This window comes from Anguilla anguilla, chromosome 5, assembly GCF_013347855.1.
Source record: "Anguilla anguilla isolate fAngAng1 chromosome 5, fAngAng1.pri, whole genome shotgun sequence".
Taxonomy (NCBI): domain Eukaryota; kingdom Metazoa; phylum Chordata; class Actinopteri; order Anguilliformes; family Anguillidae; genus Anguilla; species Anguilla anguilla.
The window spans coordinates 58,746,883-58,769,382 of NC_049205.1; the positions used below are offsets into that span (position 1 = coordinate 58,746,883).

At 45.3% G+C, this 22,500-nt stretch overlaps 1 protein-coding gene across 1 annotated transcript in view; it reads left to right on the forward strand.

Annotated features, from left to right (window-relative positions):
• The window catches only part of LOC118228251 (neural-cadherin-like), a 186,992-nt gene that overhangs the window by 28,398 nt on the left and 136,094 nt on the right, over window positions 1-22,500 (forward strand). Inside the window, exon 2 of the mRNA XM_035419621.1 lies at window positions 19,244-19,441. Within this exon, the coding sequence (XP_035275512.1) occupies window positions 19,244-19,441 (198 nt within the window). The remainder of the gene's footprint in view (window positions 1-19,243; window positions 19,442-22,500) is intronic.

Genomic DNA, 22,500 nt, shown 5'->3' on the forward strand with positions numbered 1-22,500 from the left:
CTCTTTTTTTTTTTCCTTCTGCCTCCTACGTTAAAAAAATAAATAAATAAATAAATAAATATATTTACGCGAAGAAGTGCGTCTGAAGCAGTCTCTGCGGACGCGGGCGATGTGTCTGACTCCTCCCTGCCGGGCTGCGTGTTCCTGCTCACTTCCTGCTCGTCCTGAACGCTGCGCGGCTCCGAAGCTGTGTTTGCGGAGCCGACGTGTTTCATACTAATTAACGAGCGGGGGGGGGGGGGGGGGGGAGGGTGCTGGGGGACTCGTAATTGGGGGGAGAAAAAGCGCGGAACTCTGGATTCATGACCCTCAAAATGCTGATTACGGCGTGCGGATCTGGCCTCTTCCACACCAGGCCCCTCGGGCTCCTGCTGTGGGGCTCTGCAAAGAACATACATATCTGTGTGTGTGTGTGCGTGTGTGTGTGTGTGTGTGTGTGCGTGAGAGTGTGTGTGTGTGTGTATGTGTGTGTGTTTGTGTGTGAGTATGTGTGGATGGGTGTGTGTGTGGGGGGGAGTGTGTGTGAGTGTGTTAGTGTGTGTGTGTGTGTGTGAGAGAGTGTGTGTGTGTTAGTGTGCAAGTGTGTGAGAGTGTATGTGTGTGTGTGTGTGTGTGTTAGTGTGCAAGTGTGTGAGAGTGTTAGTGTGTGTGCGTGTGCATGTGAGAGTATGAGTGGGGTGGGTGGGTGGGTGGGTGTGTGTGTGAGAGTGTGAGTGGGTGTGTGTATGTGTATGTGTGTGTGTGCTTGTGTGTGAGTATGTGTGGATGGGTCTGTGTGTGTGTGTGAGTTTGTTAGTGTGTGTGTGTGTGTGTGTGTGTGAGAGAGAGTGTATGTGTGTGTATGTGTGTGTGTGAGAGAGTGTGTGTGTGTTAGTGTGCAAGTGTGTGAGAGTGTTAGTGTGTGTGTGTGTGTGAGTGTATGCTCGCACCCTGTGTGTATACACAGATGTGTGAATTCCAGTTTGGATGAGGAAGCAGACAGCACAGACAATTTGCTGCTGTAAAGTGCCTGTCTGTCTGTGTGAGTCAGTGAGATGGGATAAAATTAAAGAAACCACAGGAATTTATACTGAGATTAGACTGCAGTACAGCCATCATTAGTCATGTATTTGGAAAGAGAGTGAGAGAGAGAGAGAGAGAGAGAGAGAGAGGGAGTGTGTGTGTTTGTGTGTGCGTGTGTATGTGTGCATTTGTCTGTGTCTGTGTCTGTGTGTGTGTGTGTGTGTATTGTGTGCGGTTAGCAGTCCTTGCATCCACTGTCCCATCCTCTGTCCGCTAAGTCCTCTGAGACGGAGTTTCTTTTGTATTTAATTGAACTAATGCACCTCCGTTTGCATTTCTATTTAGTCTTCTGCAGTGTGCAACTCTGTTCAATTCACTTTGTTGCCATTTAGAAGTTACTTTGCATTTTCCCCAAAGGTCAGACCTTTTTTGCAAAGTCAACTGAGTTTTAATTTTCGTGCGCTCGGTCCCTTTCCGTGGGGCGCATTGAATAAAATTGGGAATCGGGCGCTCTTAAGCTGCAGTAATCCGTGCTAATGTAAATGCAGTTAATGAGGTGAAGGCACTGAATTCGGGGAACAGGCCTTAAGAGAACGTCTAGGGAGGAACAGCCGCAGTGTTGGTTTGAATCCCCCTAGCGTGGTAGCGCAGTGGTGCAGTGTTACGTCCCCAGCCACTGCTTGCCTGGGTAGTGCAGGTGGAGGTGATACCTAATTGCTTAATTGCTTGATTGCCTCCACCTGCCTGCGGCCCAATATAAGCCCTGCAGTATGAGGCTGGGGAGATCTTCTTCTTTGGGTCTACTTATGTGTGTGGTTTGCGTTTTGCGTGAAGATCGTTTTGGTGTTGTGGGTTTTTGTTTGTTTTAGTTTATGTGTTAGTTTGTAATTTTTAATTATGTCTGTATAATAATGTCTGGGTTTTGTTTTTAGATCAGTTTCTGTCTGTTTTTGGCGCATTTGCACTTTGTTTGTTGCGGCCCTTCGAGCCGGCCGCAACATGCAGTGAATAGCACCGTTTGCCTCTCAAGTAGACGGTACGGGGTTCGAATCCCGTGGAGCGTGGAGTTCACATAAGTTTCTGCCTCATACTCTGATTTCCTCCAGGTGTGTCCTCCCACTCACCAGAGTCCCGCAGTGGGATGTAATTGGAGACGTATGTAGGTGTGAGCGTACGCGCGGGACCCTGTGATGGACTTGGCAACCTTGTCCAGGGTGTAATTCCTGCCTCTCGAACCCACTGCATGCTGGGATAGGCGGCTCCAGGGACCCTGACCAGGAACGAACGGCTCAGGATAACAGATGAACGGATGGAACCTGCGTGTTTCTGCATGCTGAGACAACCCTCACAGAATGGAATACATGCTGAAATAAACAGATTGCCAGTATTATATACTGCAGTATTTCTTAAGCCGTAGCGGGATTTAACCCTTTCTGTGTGCGATTGCGCAGCCGTAAGGATCAGTGGTTTGGGACAGGCAGCTCGGGCCAGCGATGTAAAAAAATAATGCCGACTTTTGCTCCTGCTAATTACCCTCGCGTAATTTGTCCCATTAGCAATTAGCAATTAGTACACGGGGCGCAGACGCAGGGATCAGCTTTAATCTGTCTAACCGCTCTGTCAGTAAAATGCCAAACGGAGCGAAGGACGGCTCTGCTCGGAAAAAAGCGAGGAGAGACCGGTGCAAACCCTGGCAGCACGCTCGCAGTCCGTCTGGGATCTACGCTTGTCTAAAGGGGGTGGGTTTGCACTCTGTTTTTTGGGAACGATGTCCCACAACGCATCATGGGCAGAACGTCCCGGAGACGGCGCTCCGGGTGCGTCTCTGAGGAGAAGGTTCCGGAACTTCAGTCCCAAACGCTCAGGCGTAGCGCTTCTGCGCGGGAAGCTTATTCCCAGATCTTTTTTTTTTTTGTCTCGAGTGCTCCTGTCCGCTTAGAATGGATTAGTCCTGCTCTGGTGTCGTTCCCCCCCCCCCCCTTCCCCCTCCTCCTTTCCCTTCAGCCCCCCCCCACACCCCCCACCCCCCACCCCCACCCCCCCCAAGCTAAGCCGTGCCGTTTGATGGGATTTAGCGCGGCTGCTGTGTGCAGTCGCCGGGCTCAGTTTGCCAGGTGTCGCGAGCCTGGTCCGCACGCGGTCTGCGCGGTCCGCTCGGTGCCCGGGCAGGGACCGGCGTCACGGCTAAGTAATTGGTGCCCTGGTGCCCTGGATGCCTGCCACCCCGCCGGCCACCCCGCCTGCCGCCCCGCCGGCCACCCCGCCTGCCGCCCCGCCGGCCCCTGAGCACCGCTGAGCACCGCTGCCCGCCCGTAATCACGGCTCTTGAGGAAATTCCTGTGCCCCGAGCCGCTCGCCTGCTTTTTACAGCCGCTCCGGAGGAGGAGGAGGAGGAGGAGGAGGAGGAGGAGGAGGAGGATTACCAGCAGGGCTCTGCATGGGCTTCACACTGTGGGGAAACGATGCTGGAGCCGTTGCGTGCACACAGACACACACACACACACACACCTACACACACGCATGCACACACACATGCACACACAGACACACACACACCTACACACACGCATGCACACAGACACACACACACCTACACACACGCATGCACACAGACACACACACACACACGCATGCACACAGACACACACACACACACCTACACACACGCATGCACACAGACACACACACACACACATACAGACACACACACACACATACACACATACCCACACACATACAGACACACACACACACACACACATGCACACTCACACACACACACACACACATACGCACACAGACAAACGCACACACACACACGCAGACACATACCCACACACACACAGAAACACACATACATGCACACACACAGATGCACACGTGCACACACACACACACACACACACATGCACACTTACACACACAGACACTCACACACACACACACACACACACATACGCACACAGACAAACGCACACACACACACGCAGACACATACCCACACACACACAGAAACACACATGCATGCACACACACAGATGCACACGCGCACACACACACACACACACACACACACACACACATCAGGGACTGGTGGGCTACCCACATGCTTGCACGTGTGCAAACAGACACATGCACACGTGCAAATACGTTGATCAGAGACTGACTGTGGTGTTATGGAAAGCCCCCAGATCTTATCTCAAGTCACTGACCAACAGGGGGCAGCATAACTGTTGTTTTCTTGGGGATGGGGTGGAGGGGGCAGAGGGTGTTTACTGGGAGATTCACTGTGATGTATGCCTGCGTATTCAAGTGTAGCAATACATCCTCCACCTGTTTGAGAGAGAGGTGCCAGTTGGAAGGTATCGCGATGAAGGCTGAATTTTTCATTGGTACTTCAAGGGGATTGTAAGACTGAAAAAATCTGGCATGTGCAGGAAATAAATTGAAATCTCTCCATTTTAATTCATTCCCAGATTGGAAACTTGCTGAACAAACAACGCCGTGATGATACGTTTTCTCCCTGGACATTTTCGGTCATGACGGTTTTTATACCTTCACCATTCACTCAGAGCATTTCGTGCTCCCTTGAGATCTGACCAATCGGAACAGTCTCGGACCTTCGCCGTTCGCTCGTCGGGTTTACTTTCGACCACGAAAATCCTACCAATCAAAACGAGTACGTGACCTTCGCCGTCGTGTCTGTGTGACAGCGCGTCAGACAGCGGGCAGCGCCCGTCACTGGAGGATGATTTCCCCTATCATTACCCCATCCGGTCACGCGAAACTGTCTCGGTACAATCAAGTCTTAATAACAGCCCCCCCCCATATCTCTCTTCCATCTGCTCTGGAAACAGGTGTGAATACCAGCCGGGCGCTTTCAAAAGGAAGTTCATTATTATTCTACTGACTGATGTGTTTCTCTCATTATCTGCCATTTCTGTGATTATGGCATTCCGTAACAAGCTAATTAGCCAGTACATTGTGAAATCACGACGGCAATTATAAATTTCTGAAGCTGAAAGACACGTAACTTTTCCGGAGAGACTTTCTCCTGCCTCCACGAAGTGCGGAAAACCGTTGGTAGAGGGCTTCATTTAGACGTCCCTTGGCTCACCAGCTTTTGCGTTTTACCCGCGAACGTGTTGTAAGTCCAATTTCTATGCCTGCGAGGTGAAAATGAAAGTTGACTAGTTTAAAATGTGAGACCCATCATTTCTGTTGTCTCCTATTGCGCACCCTTAACAAAACAACTGATTGATTGTGAAATTACTTTTCCAAGGCATGGATTGCTCACGGCAACCTCTCCTCAAAACTGATTAAAGTTTATGTGCTGTTTCTCGACGCAAGGTTGAGCATCCGAAAGAGGTGTCAACCCTTCGGAGTCTCTCTCTCTCTCTCTCTCTCTCTCTTCAGTTTGACTTCAAAGCCACAACGCTAATCCTGTTTTTCCGGAATCTGTTGGTATGCATTTAAAATTCTGTTAATAATCATATTTATAAGCTTCCATACTCCCTGTTATTAGTATTGTGTTCTGAAAGACACACAGGGGGAGTCCTACCCTAACTGAGATGCTCAGGGTGATTTTAATTGTGCTCACCTCCAAACCTTTTCATTTTTTATTTTTAATATCAAAATATTTTACACAAACACGCACGCGCACACACACACACACACACACACACACACACAATCTCCCTGCTGACCCACTATAGGTGAAACTGATAGGAACTTTAAGAATAATGATGTGCAGTAACTAGAAATTTGCTAAATTCACCAGTCCTTGCCAGATTATGGTAATTCAAACATTTTCTTCAGTTCTTGCTTTTGACCTAGAAGGAAAGGAGGAGGAGAAAGGCTGTCAGTTTTGCTTTGTTAAGTTTCAACTGCTTTCAGTACAAAAATGAATAAACACATTTCGATGGTGGAAGTTTCTAGTCTGTTTAACAAATGGACGTTTTCCAATCAAATTAAGAGCTGGATGACGGCTTCAGAAATGAGAGTGCGTTGGTCTGATTTGGGAAGTAGTCGTCGCCATTGTAGAAATAAACCCTCTTAGCTGGAGATTTGTAACTAACGTTAGACCATCTGCCTTTTCTCACTAATGATCTCTGTCTATTAGACCAGCCACCTGTTTATCAGTCCACTTGCCTATCTCATCTCTGATTGCGTCTCACCACATGCCTACAGCACATTAACCGTAATAGCTTTCTTCCTGTTTTTTTTTTTTTTTTTTTTTGCAATACCCCAATATTACATCGACAATTAAAACTAAACATTTTGATGGTACGCCGTTGTTTTTTTCTGGCTATCCGGTTCTGGCGCTCTGCTCCGGGCTTCTTCACATCCACCGCGCAATGTCAGTTCTTGCCTTTTCCGCGTAGCAGGATCGGCTAAGATGAGAACATTCGCCAGGCCCGTGTGATGCTCCCTCCTCGTGCGTACCCGCGGCTAAGCCTCGACACGATGAAAAGGCGGGCAGATGTTCGGGCGCTCGTTCCCCGGGGGAAGTGTCCGGGGGTGGTTCGGATAATTCGCCGCCAGTGAAATCGGCAGTGGAAAGGGAGGATTCCAGAAAGGATTTCTTGATGAGTGCAGCAAGTCCTTTGATTTCCTGGAGGAAAAAGGAAATGCGCGTGCCCCTGATAAAGCTGAGCGTGTCTACTGTCTTAGCAATCGCGTTCAAATCACTGCTCCCGACCCGCTCACTTGCCCTCGTGACATAGACAGGAAATTTTTTTTGTGTAAGTGTAATTATTCAAATACATTAATTGTTATTCAAGTATTTAAGATATTAGATTGACTTGAGATGAGTACACTAGAGAGCTACAGAGACACGCCTCTCGCCCGATGCGCGCGTCTCCACCAGGTCTCCACTTTACATTCCGACACTTTCGAGCAGAACTTCACACCGCCCGACTGAGGGTTTATCGTTTGGCGCCTCACGCCAGAAAAGGCGTGTGAGCTGGCGACACTGATTTATTCTTTATTCTTTTATTAACGCCCGTTCAGGCTCTTGTCTCTCGCTCTGACGCCACCCAAAGTCAGACACCTTGCGCCCAGTTAAAAGATGCCGACTTAAACGCAAAGCCGCTCCCCGATCAAACGCATTATCATCTCATTACATTACATTACATTACAGGCATTTAGCAGACGTTCTTATCCAGAGCGACGTACAACAAGTGCATAGGTTTCATGATGTAGAGGCGCAAAAGAAACACTAGAGTGAAGTAAGGATCGTAGTGCCAGAAGTGACCACATCGATCAGGACTCCAACCCTGTAGAGTAAGCTTGTTCAGCAAGCAAGAATCCTACCAAGTACAAACTAGCACTGGAATCACACCTAATCATACAAAAACAATCCTGCCAGATACACTAACATAATCAAATTATCCTAGCTAGGTACAGTGAGCTGAACTATAGGCTAGGGAGGGGTGGGGAGAGGTGCAGCCTGAAGAGATGAGTCTTCAGTCTGCGTTTGAAAGTGGTGAGATTCTCTGCTGTTCTGACCTCGCGGGATTGGTGAAAAAGTGAAGTGAATGCAAAGTGAAATCGGTCCATAAACATTATGACTGACAACCTATCTTGGACAGCACCCATCACCTACTCCACTCCCCCATCCCCCGAACTACTGAATGTTACTTCATTAAGGGGCCATAATTTAACGGCTGGAGTTGAACAAATAATTACTTAAGGTGTTTATTATGTAATCGGTTATGATGGACGTGGAGAGACTTTTCATTAACATTTTTATGCTAGGCGACATGAGGCAGGTCACGCGCTTTTAGTCCATTTTAAGGCAGCGCTGTCTGGGAGCCGTTTCAGATTTCAAACGGCATGCGGCATTTACGGTGCAGTTGGAATGAACTTGGCAGCAGCCGCAGCGAGAAAAAAAAGTAAGATATCCAGAACTACCCTTACAGATGCTGAGTGCATGATCATTTACAGTTACGCCGAATTTAGGCTGCGGCTTGGTTGCATGCATCCATTTGAAAGGAGTAGCTTAATGAATTTAAATGTTGTATAGGTTTTATTTGTACTGAGATGCTCGACGCAGAACTCAGATGGAAAATGCTAATGTAAAATAACTTGCAGAGCGGTGCCATCAAAAGGCCACTGCAGCGTAAACTGCGTAGGTTGGCTGGCAACAGGCCAGTTCTGGTCTGGAATTGGAATAGGCCCCTCCAGGCCCGGGAGATGTTTGCTTGTAGTGCAAAACATTAGCTCCCGAGAACCGTGGCCTGCTAGTGTAGTTTTTTTCCGAAAAACAGGAATTGTTGGCATCACCGAAGGCTGCAAAATAAACTTTGTTGTCTACAACACTGGTCACCAACAGTAGATTTTGGGTCAAGTTTATGGGTCATACTACTACTACTACTACTAACAACAACAAAACAACAATAATAATAATAATAACAATAATAATAATCATCACCGTCATCATCATCATTTTTGGTCTGAGAATTTGTTTTTACAATCTTCCCATCTCCCCAATCCCTTGCAAAGCTTTATTTATTTTGTACCATGTGTACATAAGAGATAGCATTCAGAGGTAGCATTCAGCCCAAGGAAAGTGTTTAGTTGGCCACGATGTAGCATGCCATAATAATAATAATAATAATAATTATGATAATAATAATAATAATAAGAAGAAGAATCATATCAATCCAGTCATAATCATAATCATAATTATCATAGTAATTTTTTTCAATCACACACATTTCTGATTTTCCCCACTGGCCTGCCCCGGTTTCCAGCGGCGACCAGAGGAGCTGAGAGATAAAACAATTTGCTCTCGCTGCGGTTAATCAGAAAAGAAAGCTCGGCAGAAGGAGACACGGAAGAGGGAAGGAAAAAAAAGAAAGAAAGAAAAGAAAGAAAGAGGAAAAAAAAGAAAGAAAAAAAAACTGTTTTCAGGATTGGACTGGGAAAACCCCCCCCCAGTGCAGCCGGGACCAGCCGCTTTCAAAGGAGTTTCAGAAGAATAATGGTGTGCAGACGGAAGAACCGGAGACTCCTCCGCTCTAATCTTTCTTTCATTCGGTCTGGGAATTTGTTTTACAATCTTCCCCACATCTCCCCCGATCCCTCGCAGAGCCCTGTTTATCTCGCGTGCCGTGTGTGCAGATACCCGCGTTCAGACGGAATGGCGTTGAGAGGCGGCGTTCAGTTTGGAGTGGTAACTGCCAATACGGTAATGCACAGAGTAGGCTGTAGAGGTACTGTACCTACGGTAGAACAGTACTGTGAAGCACATGGAAAGTGCTTAGTTGGCCATAATGTAGCATGCCTTATATTATTATTATTATTATTATTATTATTATTATTATTATAATAATAATAATATATGTGCCCTGCGATAGATTGGTGGTCTGTCCAGGGTGTATTCCTGCCTCTCGCCCAGTGCACACTGGGATAGGCTCCAGCACCCCCTGCGACCCTGCTCAGGATAAGCGGGGATAGATAATGGATGGATGGATGGATAATAATAATAATAATAATTAATAATGCCGTTATTTGCACATTTATTAAACGAGCCTGCTCAGAATTTATGCACACCAAACAGTGTACATTCCCTCGCCGTTCTATTCAAAAACGGAATTCGTCCTCCTCCAGAGAGCTTGTGACTGACTTCCTGCTGAAACTGAGCACGCGTGTTGATTGAGATGGTGATTCACCGTTGGGCTAATTTACTCCCAGTTCCTCACTGAACAGTCTTTGGCACATTTATTTTTTATTTATTATTTTAGTCTGTTGACATTTATGAATTGGATTTTAGGGTAGAGCGTTTTTTTTTTTTTTTTTGAAATACAGCGAATGGCATTAGTGAAAATTGTGAAGTGAATTACGGCAATTACACGAAAGATGATTGATAGTGCGGTGGAGTATCACTCTCTGCACTGGGAAAAACAACCTTCGGGGGAAAAGGGAAACCACCTAGCCTTGCGGATCATGATTGTTTCTGGGAAAACACAGTACATCTGCTTCGCATTCATAAACGATTATCATATTTGATTAGGGGTTGTTGCTACGCAACGCGACGTCCAAGTCACATGACAGTACTCTATACTATACGCTGAACATCAATACCACCTGGAAATTTGACAAATAACGGCTAAGCTCCAGACTGCGGTGGCTCGGCTGCTTTTTTTGAACTTGTCGGTTACTACGCGAGCAGTTCCCAGAATGCAACGCAAAGTGCTGTGTGGTACAGGTCCTAGAAGCAGATCTCGAGCGTCGAGGCAGCTTTAACAGGGGATGGGGATGGGGATGGGGGGGGGGGGGGGGGGGTCAGCGGAGGTAAGCAAAGGTGAGTAATTGCCAACCTGCTGGGGAAGATTATCAGCGGCCAAGACTGTGACACAGAAAACTGCCATCTGGGATAAAGTGGCACCATCAGCTAATTTGCTGGTGCAGAGAAGGCAGACAGAGGGCATATGGGTTGTGGGGACGATGTGGCTGACGTAAGACCTGGAGAGAGTCACTTAGTAAGGCATTTAAAAAAAAAAAAAAAAAAAAAACAGACAGAAAATAACAAAAAGGATTGGCACCTGCAGGTTTACTGGAGATAGCCGCATCATTGTGTTTTAAAATTTGGCACACGGACAAATTCTCCGTGTTTAAATCAACTGTAACAGTGCTCGTATGAATCCAAACAAAGACCCCATGTATTTCATTAAGAGTTTTAAAATATTAGGGCTAGAAGTATTATAGTAGCCTACTACATAGTGAATTTTACACTGGATGTATCACTTTGCTGTATATTTCCATATTTGTTATGATCTGAAAAATAACAGAGATGGCCAGGGGTTTATCCCAACCTTATTCTGATAGTTATTTGAAATACTTTAAGCACCAGGGAAATAAATGTAGATTATTGACAATTTAATTAAAAAAGCGACATCTGTTTCCCCCAGAGTTCAAATGAAAATTCTTTTACATGTACATTTTTGGTTGATAACATGTCTCGTAGAAAATTCTCCAGGAGTGTTTTCAAATTTTGTTGCCATCTGCAGACTTGAAGTACTTCAAATACACGTTCAAGGTCTGTTTTTATCTGAAAATAGTAAAATAAATAATAGTTATATGGAGTGCTAAACCTTTACTAAAAATCTTTCATGAAAAACAATTGAGAAAACAAACAAATAAAAAATTATGTGAGATTGACATCTGGGCCTCATTCCAAATGCTTATTTTATTCGTCCTTGTCTCTGAGGTCCTTGATTGAGCTGGAAATCGATCGAGGTGTTCTATCTTTAAGGACATTCCAACCCGTTAAATGCTCCTACAAGGAACTAGGGGACTCCTGAAGGATGCTTGAGCAAGGAAACAGGAATGCATCCTTTGCGGGAGTAATATTTTGGAACGCGTGATGTTCGACCCGTGGGTCCACCTCTCCCCGTCGGCCAAGTCTGTAATCGTCATGGCTTCAAACTGATGGCTGAAAGAGCAAGGACGTTCCATTAGCCTAATTCATGTTTCCTTGATTCCTCCGTCCTCGTGTTCTTTCCTTACTTCCTTTCCTTGGGTCCTCCGAATGGGTGGAGCTCGGAGCAAGGAAAGGAGGCAAGCAGGTGGAAATAAGTGATTGGATTGAGCCCACGTTGACGAACGCGTGATTCCAGATGTCAGTTTTCACGTATTTTTGACCCATTACGCCTTCCATACTAGGAAAGGACGTAAGAAAGAAAAAAAATAGTTGGAATCCACCCTAGGAGATTAGTGACCTAGAATGGGCCTGAAGGTTAGTGTTGCTGTCAGTGGGGCGGTAAATGTGAAATAGCAGCAGTCAGTCTGGCAAAGACCCAAAATCCCATAAGACCTTGCTTCGACAGTTGTGGCCACTGTCTCATTTTCAGTTTCGGACGAGACGCTCTTGCCTAATTAAAATTTTGAGGTGAAAATGTTAAGGCGAAAAAAAAAAAAGTCATTGTAAGTTTATGAAAGTAGCAATTTTTCGGAAAAAAAGAGCTGTACAGGCCTTTTGTAGTCCTTTGAGAGAATATTTAATTTCCTGCGCTTCCCTTTGCTGGTGGCTCACTGAATGCATGGCCGGGCGGCTGACTGCACACTAATCCCCGTTCCTTTTTGCCTGAACGAAGCCAGCCCGTGATAATTAGTGTGCAGGGCCTGAAAGTGAAAGCTGTCCAAAGGCACACATCATGAATCATGTTCTCTACTGTCAGCAGAACTGGGAGAAAGAGAGGGGGGGGGGGGGGGGCTGGGGCAGGGGGGATGGGGAGCTGATCGGATCGCCAAAAAAAAAAAATCCGCTGGCTAATCGCACGCAGTTGGGGGGTGGGGGGGGGGGGGGGGGGGGGGGGGGGGGGGGGCCAGTCAGGTGACGAACGGACAGGGGATTTAATTTAGTCGCAAAAAAAAAAAGGTGGCTCACGCATGTATGTGTTGATTGCTCGCTGGAGTTTAGTGATGATGTGCCGATGACAGCCTAGGCTTCGTTCACCCCCCCCTCCGTCCCACATTCCCCCCCCCCCCTTTTTTTTTTAGGGTTCCTACGAGAAAGCCGCGAGTCTTTTAGGGCATCTTGTCAATGTCTCGTTTTTGCAGTAATTGCATCATGTACAAGCATTTTTCTTTTCTTTTTTCTTCTCTCAGGCACGTTATTCTATCCCAGCAATTATCAGCCCCTCTCCTGTGGTTAGGGGGTGGCATACTGTATCCCTACCCTGTTGTGAAGTTATTATTTTGCGCTTGTGTGGATGTTTTGATTTTAAGGGTCACTCCTTATCCCGAAAACCTATTTCAAATGTGACTTAAACCAGTGACATTTGCCAGCATACAGTGGCTGAACAAAAAAAAAAGCTTACAATAATATAACATCGTAGAATACAATGCAATGGGAAGGAAACAGTGGAGGATACGGGATATGTTCTTCCTGTTTTATCCTGGGTCAGGCAAAAGAAAAAAATAAAAGCAAAATAAATAAAAATCTGAAAGGGCTAAAATATTTATGATTTCTGGAGGTGAGAGATATTTGGGGTTGTTGGGAAGAGGGGGGAGGTCGGGGGGGGGGGGGGGGGGGGAGGGGGGTTTGGTTTGAGGTAGAATTCCTACAGGATGCCTACATATTACCCTCTAGAATTACAGGATGATATTTACTTTCGCTGCAAGTAATTCATGTAAATATTCCCCCTTGCAGGTGGGATTTCGTCCTGCTCCTGCCATGATAAAATGATCTTGTCGGCCAATTAATTCGGGATTTGTTCTGGTAAACAATGTGGGGGGGGGGGCGGGAGGGGGGAGCTGGAACCCCTGGCGAACGCAGGCTGGAAGTGCTGTGAGCTCGCAGCGGCTTTTGAAAAAAAAAATGGCAGTTGGGCCCTCCTTCCGTTACAACTTTGTTTTTGCATGTTTTATTTGGGGGGAGTGCGTTTCCCGTCCTTTTCACTTAGCCATTCAAACGCCCCGCCTCGCAAATGTTATCGCTCACGTCGATGGAATGTATCGTTGCTCTGTTTCCATAACAACCCCTGGGTCATTCCTCCGTCTGCTGCGTTGTATTAAATCTGCTCGGGCTGCGGCGTGGGCATTTTTTCTTACCGCTAACCCTCCTCCATTTTATTTTTCTCTCTTTCTACTTTTTTTTTTTTTTTTTTTTTAAATGTCTCTCTCTCTCTCCGAGCCTGGCTCTGCGCGGTGAGGGAACTGACTGTCTGTCACAGTGAGTGCTGGATGTCAGTGTCAGTGTGACTTCTCTCCGACTTCCCCTTGATGCGCACCTGAGGCCTCATACCTTAGAGAGAGAGAGAGAGAGGGAGGGGGAGAGAGAGAGAGAGCGAGCGAGTGAGAGAGAAAAAGATAGTGAGAGAGGGCGAGAGAGTAAGAGAGAGAGAGAGCGAGAGAGAGAAAGACAGAGAGAGAGGGAGAGCGAGTGAGTGAGAGAGAGAGAGAGAGAGCAAGAGAGAGAGCGAGAGAGAGAGAGAGGGAGGGAGAGCGAGAGATCCAAGTCCTTAATTTAACTGTAATTGAAGGGCATAAGAAAAAGAAAGTGCATTTGAAAAGAACGCAAAGTCAAAGACATAATTATATTTTTTTCCCATGTTCCCGCTTCCTAATCTACTTCACACGCCACTCATTAGCCGTGAGAATGAAAGGAAAGTGACTCCCATTCAGGTTGCAGGAGGTGGAGGTTTATCTGGGGAGCTCGCTGGCAACCTGAGAATAATTTTAAAAATGTCACTCCTAGAAATATGCGTTATTTATACTTTGCTCAAAAATATAGATGTATTTTTTTTTCTTTTTTTTTTAACCCTATCTCCCCAAGCATGTAAAGAGGCAGTTTGTTTGCTTAATTTGAACTACCCATAAGGAAAGCCACTCGGGTTTCCTCCCACAGTCCAAAGGCATGCAGGTAGGCTAATTGGAGACAACCTTTAAGAATGAGTGTGTGAGTGAATGGTGAGTGAATGGTGTGTGTGTGTGTGTGTCCTGCGATAGATTGGCAGCCGGTCCAGGGTGTATTCCTGTCTCTCCCCAGATGCATGCTGGGATAGGCTCCAGCACCCCTCGCAACCCTGCCCAGGAATAAGCGGGTATAGATACTGGGTGGATGGATAAGTAAAGCCGTATAACTTTGTGACAACACACAGCAGACACGTGTCAGTCAAGTTCTGTATCGGACCGACTCAAAACTTCTATGCCAGAAGCTTGAATACAAATGGAGCCATTTTGAGGCAACAGTACCACATAACCGTGAACCATGAAAGTATTGCATATACTATATGCAATGTAAGTGGACATTTAAACTTTTTTAGCCTGAATGATTTATCCAGCGATCTGAGTCACTATCCCGAAAGCTGAAAGCGTATACTATTTTTTATTTTTTTAATGAAAAAAAGTTTATGATGTGGTTTGTGGCGTAATAAGGGGTCCGCGGATGAGGAGGCTCCTGTTGTTTTACGGCCCTGCGCTTAAGGAAGACCTGATGAGGATAAAAGCGCGAGTTGCTAGCTAGCCGCAGACGAGGACTTTTATTCTGGAGTCGCCTGATTGGTCAGCCAGCTGTGTGTGAACAGGGAAGAGGACTCTCGTTCGCGTGCGTTCGTCTGACTGATGAACTCTGGGAATGAAGCTGAGTGCAGTTCAGTAGGGCCGGATGAGCAGGGGTACGAGTGTGAGGTTCATAAGTAACCGCTCACACACCGACAGCACCGCGTTCGCTGTGTGGAATAAAGCCACGGTGTGGACATGATGTCAGACAGCTAGCTGCAGACGAGGCGTGTGAAGGCTCTGAGTCGAAGCCTGCTCTGCGCTTGTTCGCTCCTTTAATAAATTTTGGATGTTGTGATGAGTCCAAAATTCTGCGGGTAACACCGCCCACACCACTAGGGGGCTTGGATAAATAAGTCATCACAGGACTGCAAGGTGAGTTACGTAAGAAATAAAACACACCTAATCTTGATGTCCAGCCTCTTCAAACATTAAAGATGAATGGGGGGAGAGAGAAGGAGAGCGAGAGAGCGTATATTCTTACTATGATTGATTGCTGTTATCACTACGCTTTGGCAATATGTGTTTTTTAAAATATGCATTTTAATTTGAAATTTGACAGAGAAAGAGAGAGAGGGAGAGAGAATGGACATGTTTATTGATTTATTGTTATTTTTCGTATTGTTATACAGTTACATTTATCATCATCATTGTTATTATTCTGATTTATTTGATTGATGGATGTATCCTTTGGCAATAATTCCATTTATATTTCACGCCAACAAGGAAAGGAGAGGGTGGACCAAAACAGGACCCTGTCAGACCTGGCTCCAGCAATAAGCCACACATACCTGGCCAGCAGGAAGAGAGGGGAGCTGGGAGCTGACATTAAAAGCGCTGACAGAACGCATATTAAAGGTTGTGGAGTGGAGAGATTTGGCTGTGGGTACGGTTTTAAGAATGAATATATTTCCTCATGACCGGTGTTGTGTCCCCAGGGAAGAGCTCAGGTTCTTTGTGTCAGGCTCGCTGTTTGTCCCCAAAGGAACCCCAAAAACACGGAGCGCTCTGTCCCGATGACGTTAGGACTGCACACTCTCTATATTCAATGCCTTTGAAAGACAGATATTTTTAAACAATATCGTTGCATTTCATTTTATGTTTCCTTATTGCTGTCAACTGGGTTTTCACATTTCCTGGCCTGTTTTACTAATTTGACATTAATTTTAAAATTGTAGTTGTAATAATAATAATAACAATAATAATAATGGAGTTAAATATGTATACTATATATATATGTATATATAATAACAATAGTAACAAATAAAGAAAAACAGAAGAGTAGGCAGGTCCTGGCCATGCGTAGGTTAAGTCCTCATCCCACAGCCTGGGCCTTTAAAATAGGATGTCATGGGGAAGCCTAGCATTCTGGGGAAAACAGGCCGTGTCATCACTGCGAGACGCTGTGGGGCCAAGATAGGGATGGCGTGTCATCACTGCGAGACGCTGTGGTGCCAAGATAGGGATGGCGTGTCATCACTGCGAGACGCTGTGGGGCCAAGATAGGGATGGCGTGTCATCACTGCGAGACGCTGTGGGGCCAAGACAGGGATGGCGTGTCATCACTGCGAGACGCTGTGGGGCCAAGATAGGGATGGCGTGTCATCACTGCGAGACGCTGTGGGGCCAAGATAGGGATGGCGTGTCATCACTGCGAGACGCTGTGGGGCCGAGATAGGGATGGCGTGTCATCACTGCGAGACGCTGTGGGGCCAAGATAGGGATGGCGTGTCATCACTGCGAGACGCTGTGGGGCCAAGATAGGGATTGCATTGAACTCGCTGAAATTCAGCAGGACTTCAAGGAACCAAAAATAAAGACACGAAAACTTCCAAATTCACGGGACGCCGTCTGACACCGTCTCCGTTTGCAGCTCTCGGTCACGTCTCCACTGCGTTTGTAGAGCGAGGGGAGAGCAAAAAATAGAGAGATAAGATGAGGGAGGGAGAGAGAGAGAGAGAGAGAATGTGCGATCGCTGGAGCATGTGAGTGAGATTTGGCGCTCTGAGGGAATGCGTGTGAAGGAAAGAGAGAGGGAATCAGAGTGAAAGTGCTAATTCACAGAAGCACACGGCGAGATATGAGGAAGGTGAGAGAGGAGAAAGTGATATGACAATGTCACTGAACATCCCTCTCGGCAGAAAACAATGTTGGTTTTTTTTTTTTTGGAAGTGTTTTCTTTTTTTTTTGTCTTGGATGACAAAAAAAATGTTACAGTGAAATATTTTCAACAGTTTTATTTATTTTATTTTGTCCCTTGCAGTGTGTTTTTCAGCATAGTAGAACTTATGGTTTTTTAAAATTAAGAACAGAAACTCCAAAATTGAATTTCCCGGTCTTCTGATACAACTCTACTGTATTATAATTGTTATCATCATGTCATACTGTTGGCCATATTGTTAATTAGTTGATTGACATTTGACCTTGGCTGTAACCTATGACCTTGTCCTTGACTTTTGAAATGCAGCAGACTGGCATGTGTGTGTGTGTATATGTGTGTTTATGCGCACGTATGTGCACGCGTATATGAGCAAGAGAGAGAGAAAGAGAGAGTGCAATTTTGAGCACCCTGCACTTATCTTCTGATAATCTTTTTAAATGCCAGAGCCTCGTTCCTCTTTCTGCCCTCACCATGTCCTGCGTTCCATCTTTCACCCCCGGATACAATGGAACTCAACGGGTCTGTATCTTTTCTGGCCTCAAAGTGCCAAAAAATTAAGTTCGAAAGACTAAACAATATCTCTTTTCAAATACGATGCCATGGTTACACACAAACGTCCATAGAGCTTTATTCGTGCGCGGTTTCATCTGGAAAAACTACTTTCTACGGCTGCTGTGTGTACAGAAAACCAAGGCATGCCTGTGTTCTGGGCCACGGAGTCAACCTTGTTTTAAAACAATGTTTCAACAAAAGGCTGGGGACTGGATGTGGTTCCGTTCTATCAGGGTGAGCTGCAACGGATATCTAGAAAACCTCAGGGTTAATCTATCTGGAGGGATAGATATTACTCAGGGTTAATCTATCTGGATGGATAGATATTGCTCGGGGTTAATCTCTCTGGATGGATAGATATTACTCCGGGTTAATCTATCTGGATGGATAGATAATACTCGGGGTTAATCTATCTGGAGGGATAGATATTACTCGGGGTTATTCTATCTGGATGGATAGATAATACTCAGGGTTAATCTATCTGGAGGGATAGATATTACTCAGGGTTAATCTATCTGGATGGATAGATATTACTCGGGGTTAATCTATCTGGATGGATAGATATTACTCGGGGTTAATCTATCTGGATGGATAGATATTGCTCGGGGTTAATCTCTCTGGATGGATAGATATTACTCCGGGTTAATCTATCTGGATGGATAGATATTACTCGGGGTTAATCTATCTGGAGGGATAGATATTACTTTGGGTTAATCTATCTGGATGGATAGATATTACTCGGGGTTAATCTATCTGGATGGATAGATATTACTCGGGGTTAATCTATCTGGATGGATAGATATTACTCTGGGTTAATCTATCTGGATGGATAGATATTACTCGGGGTTAATCTATCTGGATGGATAGATATTACTCGGGGTTAATCTATCTGGAGGGATAGATATTACTCGGGGTTAATCTATCTGGAGGGATAGATAGTACTCTGGGTTATTCTATCTGGATGGATAGATATTACTCGGGGTTAATCTATCTGGATGGATAGATATTACTTGGGGTTAATCTATCTGGAGGGATAGATATTACCGGGGTTATTCTATCTGGAGGGATAGATATTACTCAGGGTTAATCTATCTGGATGGATAGATATTACTTGGGGTTAATCTATCTGGATGGATAGATATTACTCGGGGTTAATCTATCTGGATGGATAGATAGTACTCGGGGTTAATCTATCTGGATGGATAGATATTACTCAGGGTTAATCTATCTGGATGGATAGATATTACTCGGGGTTAATCTATCTGGATGGATAGATATTACTCAGGGTTAATCTATCTGGATGGATAGATATTACTCGGGGTTAATCTATCTGGATGGATAGATATTACTCAGGGTTAATCTATCTGGATGGATAGATAGTACTCTGGGTTAATCTATCTGGATGGATAGATAGTACTCTGGGTTAATAAACTGCCCCTTAAAAGTGACACATTGATTAGATGCTCCAGGGTTTTAAATGCGAAGCGCTCTTTTCTTCCCCCTGTCCCTCACGCCCAGGCTCCGACTGGTACCTGGTTCGCGTGGAGCTGATCGTCACCGACGTGAACGACAACGCCCCGGAGTGGACCATGGTCCCCTTCCCCTACCTGGCGGTGGTGTCCCAGGAGGCCCCGCCCGGCTCCCTGGTCTACAAGCTCCACGCCCACGACGGGGACGAGGGCGGCAACGGGGAGGTGGAGTACTTCCTGTCCGACGGTAATGCGCTTCCTGTTCGGCTTCCCTTGTCCCCCCCAGCCCGCCCTCCCGTTTTTTTTTTTTTTTTGTTTTTTTTTTAATCATGAAAAGAAAGTTTAAAAAAAAAAAAGAAAGAAAAAGTTTATGATGTGGTTTGTGGTGTAATAAGGGGTCACGGATGAGGCTGCTCCTTTTGTTTTATGGCTGTGTGCTTATTGAGGAAGACCTGATGAGGATAAAAGCGGTGTTGCCGGCTGCAGACGAGGCCCTTGAAGGCTCTGAGGTGAAGCCTGCTCTGTGTTCGTTCGCTCCTTCAATATGTAATAACTTCTATTCTGGAGTCGCCTGATTGGTCAGCCAGCTGTGTGTGAACAGGGAAGAGGACTCTCTTCTTCGCGTTCGCGTGCGTTCGTTTGACTGATGAACTCTGGGAATGAAGCTGAGTGCAGTTCAGTAGGGCCGGATGAGCAGGGGTACGAGTGTGAGGTTCATAAGTAACCGCTCACACACCGACAGCACCGCGTTCGCTGTGTGGAATAAAGCCACGGTGTGGACATGATCTCAGACACAAGTGCAGTATTAAACGGGATTTATAGGAACAAGAGGAAGGGTGCAACAGTAAAGGGCTTTCCCAAAAATTTGACAAAGATCAGAGCTGCCTGTTGACCGTTGTTTCACAAGCTGCTGCACTTTAATGGAATTTATGATCACAAAAAAATGGGTCGATGAGGTGTTCTTTGGTTGCTGAATCATCTTGGTTTTCTACATTGAATTCAATGGGCGGCTAGCTGTTTCGCCCTCAAGCATGCGCAGTAGAGGATGTTCCCCTTTACTTCCTAAGCTTCGCCGCCTGGCCCCTCCCCCCCCATCCTCTCTAGTTCCTATGTACGCTCTATGGTTTCTGCCCCTGACTGTCTAATACTGAGGGCATCAACCAGCAGATGTCAATCACGTGGTTTGCTGAGTGAACTACTGGGTGCATGTCGGTGCATGTTGTCATAATTGTTACTGGGAATAGTTACAAGTGAATTATGGGCATGTAGTTGTGCTCTGAGTAATTTTCCACATAGTGTGGAATCCAACTGGGGGAAAAAAAACATGTTTTCAGTTATATCATTTATTGGAAAATTAACATAAACAATGTACTCTTCCTGTGGACAGAATGAACAGAACCTTATGAAGTGTCATCTTATAACAAGCTGTTGACCGGAGAGCTGTTTATTTGAAAGTGGAAATTTCTTCAGCTGGGCTATAGATGACCCTTCATAAGGTTCTGTTCATTCTGTCCACAGGAAGAGTACATTGTTTATGTTAATTTTCCAATAAATTAATTACCTCATTCTTTCTATTTTAGGCTAAATACACTGCAAAGGCAACGTGGGATAGCTAATTAAAAGACTACTTGTTAAGAAAAATACTGAGCACACAGCTGACGTTAGAGGGCTCGCCATAATTTGAGGCTGATTATTGTTATGTTTCCTCTCCGTCAGTTTGGGACAATGCGAGCAGTCTTATTGGCTAGAGCATCCGAGGGCTGTTTCGTTCAATTAAAGCCAACCTGGCTTGATTAGCAGATAATCATCCAATTATCTTTGATGTAAAGAATAAACTTACGAAAGATCAAAGTAAATTGGTGACTCAGCGTTTGTTTAGTCCTTGATTAAAAAACACTCGGAGCAGTCCTGGCTGGGGTTTTCAGAAGGAAATGGGGGCGTTACCGAGGACAGACGTGAATTTTGCATTTGATGCGAATTTCGCATCACGGCAACATTCTCACAGTGGTGCTGTAACGCAGTGGCGGTGTTATAACATCGGTAGAACATTCCAGCAACATTGTGGGAACGTTTTTGTTTTAGCTGGGTGGCTGCCGTGAGGAGCTGAGACCCACTCTGCAGTGTCATGTCTGTGTGGGTTGGACAAATTGCATTGGTAGTGTTTAGCATTGATTAGTTTATGTAACATTATATACATATATATATATATATATATATATATATATATATAGGTATAATTTCTTTTTTTTTACTTCTTCAGCCTTGATTGCATCCTCGTGTAGATGGTGTGTGGGCTCTCCCGCATAGCAATGCATGAGTGTGTTTAAGAGAGTTTGACATCAGACTGGGAAGGTTCGATAGTAAAGATTATCTTTTGAACTCTGTAACAGAGACGAGATCTGTCGTGGGGACCTGATGATTATTGCAGGGTAGACATGTGTAACCGCGGTGATTACCTGAGCGGTTATCTGTAACAGGGAAGTGATTTCTGTGCGGATATGAATATTTTATAGCAGTTAGGTATTCATAGAAATTAGGTCTGGGCAGGCATGTACTGCAACAGGGATTCTGCCTAGAAATATGTAAAAGTAATGGTTATTCATATAGGTTTAAATGTGATGCGATGTGTGTGATAACTTTTATAAGTGTGCACTTTTACTGTTTGCAAAGGTGATGATTGCACGTAGACGTATGTGATACCAATTATTGTCTGTATCAGTGATGGGATGTGCATGTTACAGAACTTCTGAAAAATCATTTTGTTGGCTAGCTTTTACTTAAACAGCACCTTCAGCTATGTTTTTGCCTTTTATTTGCATGTTATCTTGTTTTTAACTTTTTTGTTTTAAACTGATCGTGTTATTATTTTTTTGTGTTAAAAAATAATTACTTTAAAATGTTGCAACCATGAGAAGTGCTTTATAAATCAAGCTTAACGTTTCTACAAGCGCACTATGCCACGATCGAAGGAAATTCCAGAAGTGAGGAGAAAGAAAGTTATTGAAACATATCAGCCTGGAAAGGGTTACAAAGTCGTTTCTAAGGCTCTGGAACTTCACCGAACAGCAGTGAGAGCCATTATCTCCAAATGGAACAGTGGTGAATCTTCCCAGGAGTGGCCAGTCTGCCAAAACTTCTCCGAAGGTGCATCGACAACTCATCTGAACTGCAGGTGTCTCTAGCCTCAGCTAAGGTCAGTGTTCGTGACTGCGCAATAAGAAAGAGACTGGGAAAAAATGGGATTCATGGCTGAGTAGCAAGGTGGAAACCACTGCTAACCAAGAAGAACATCAAAGCTTGTCTCAC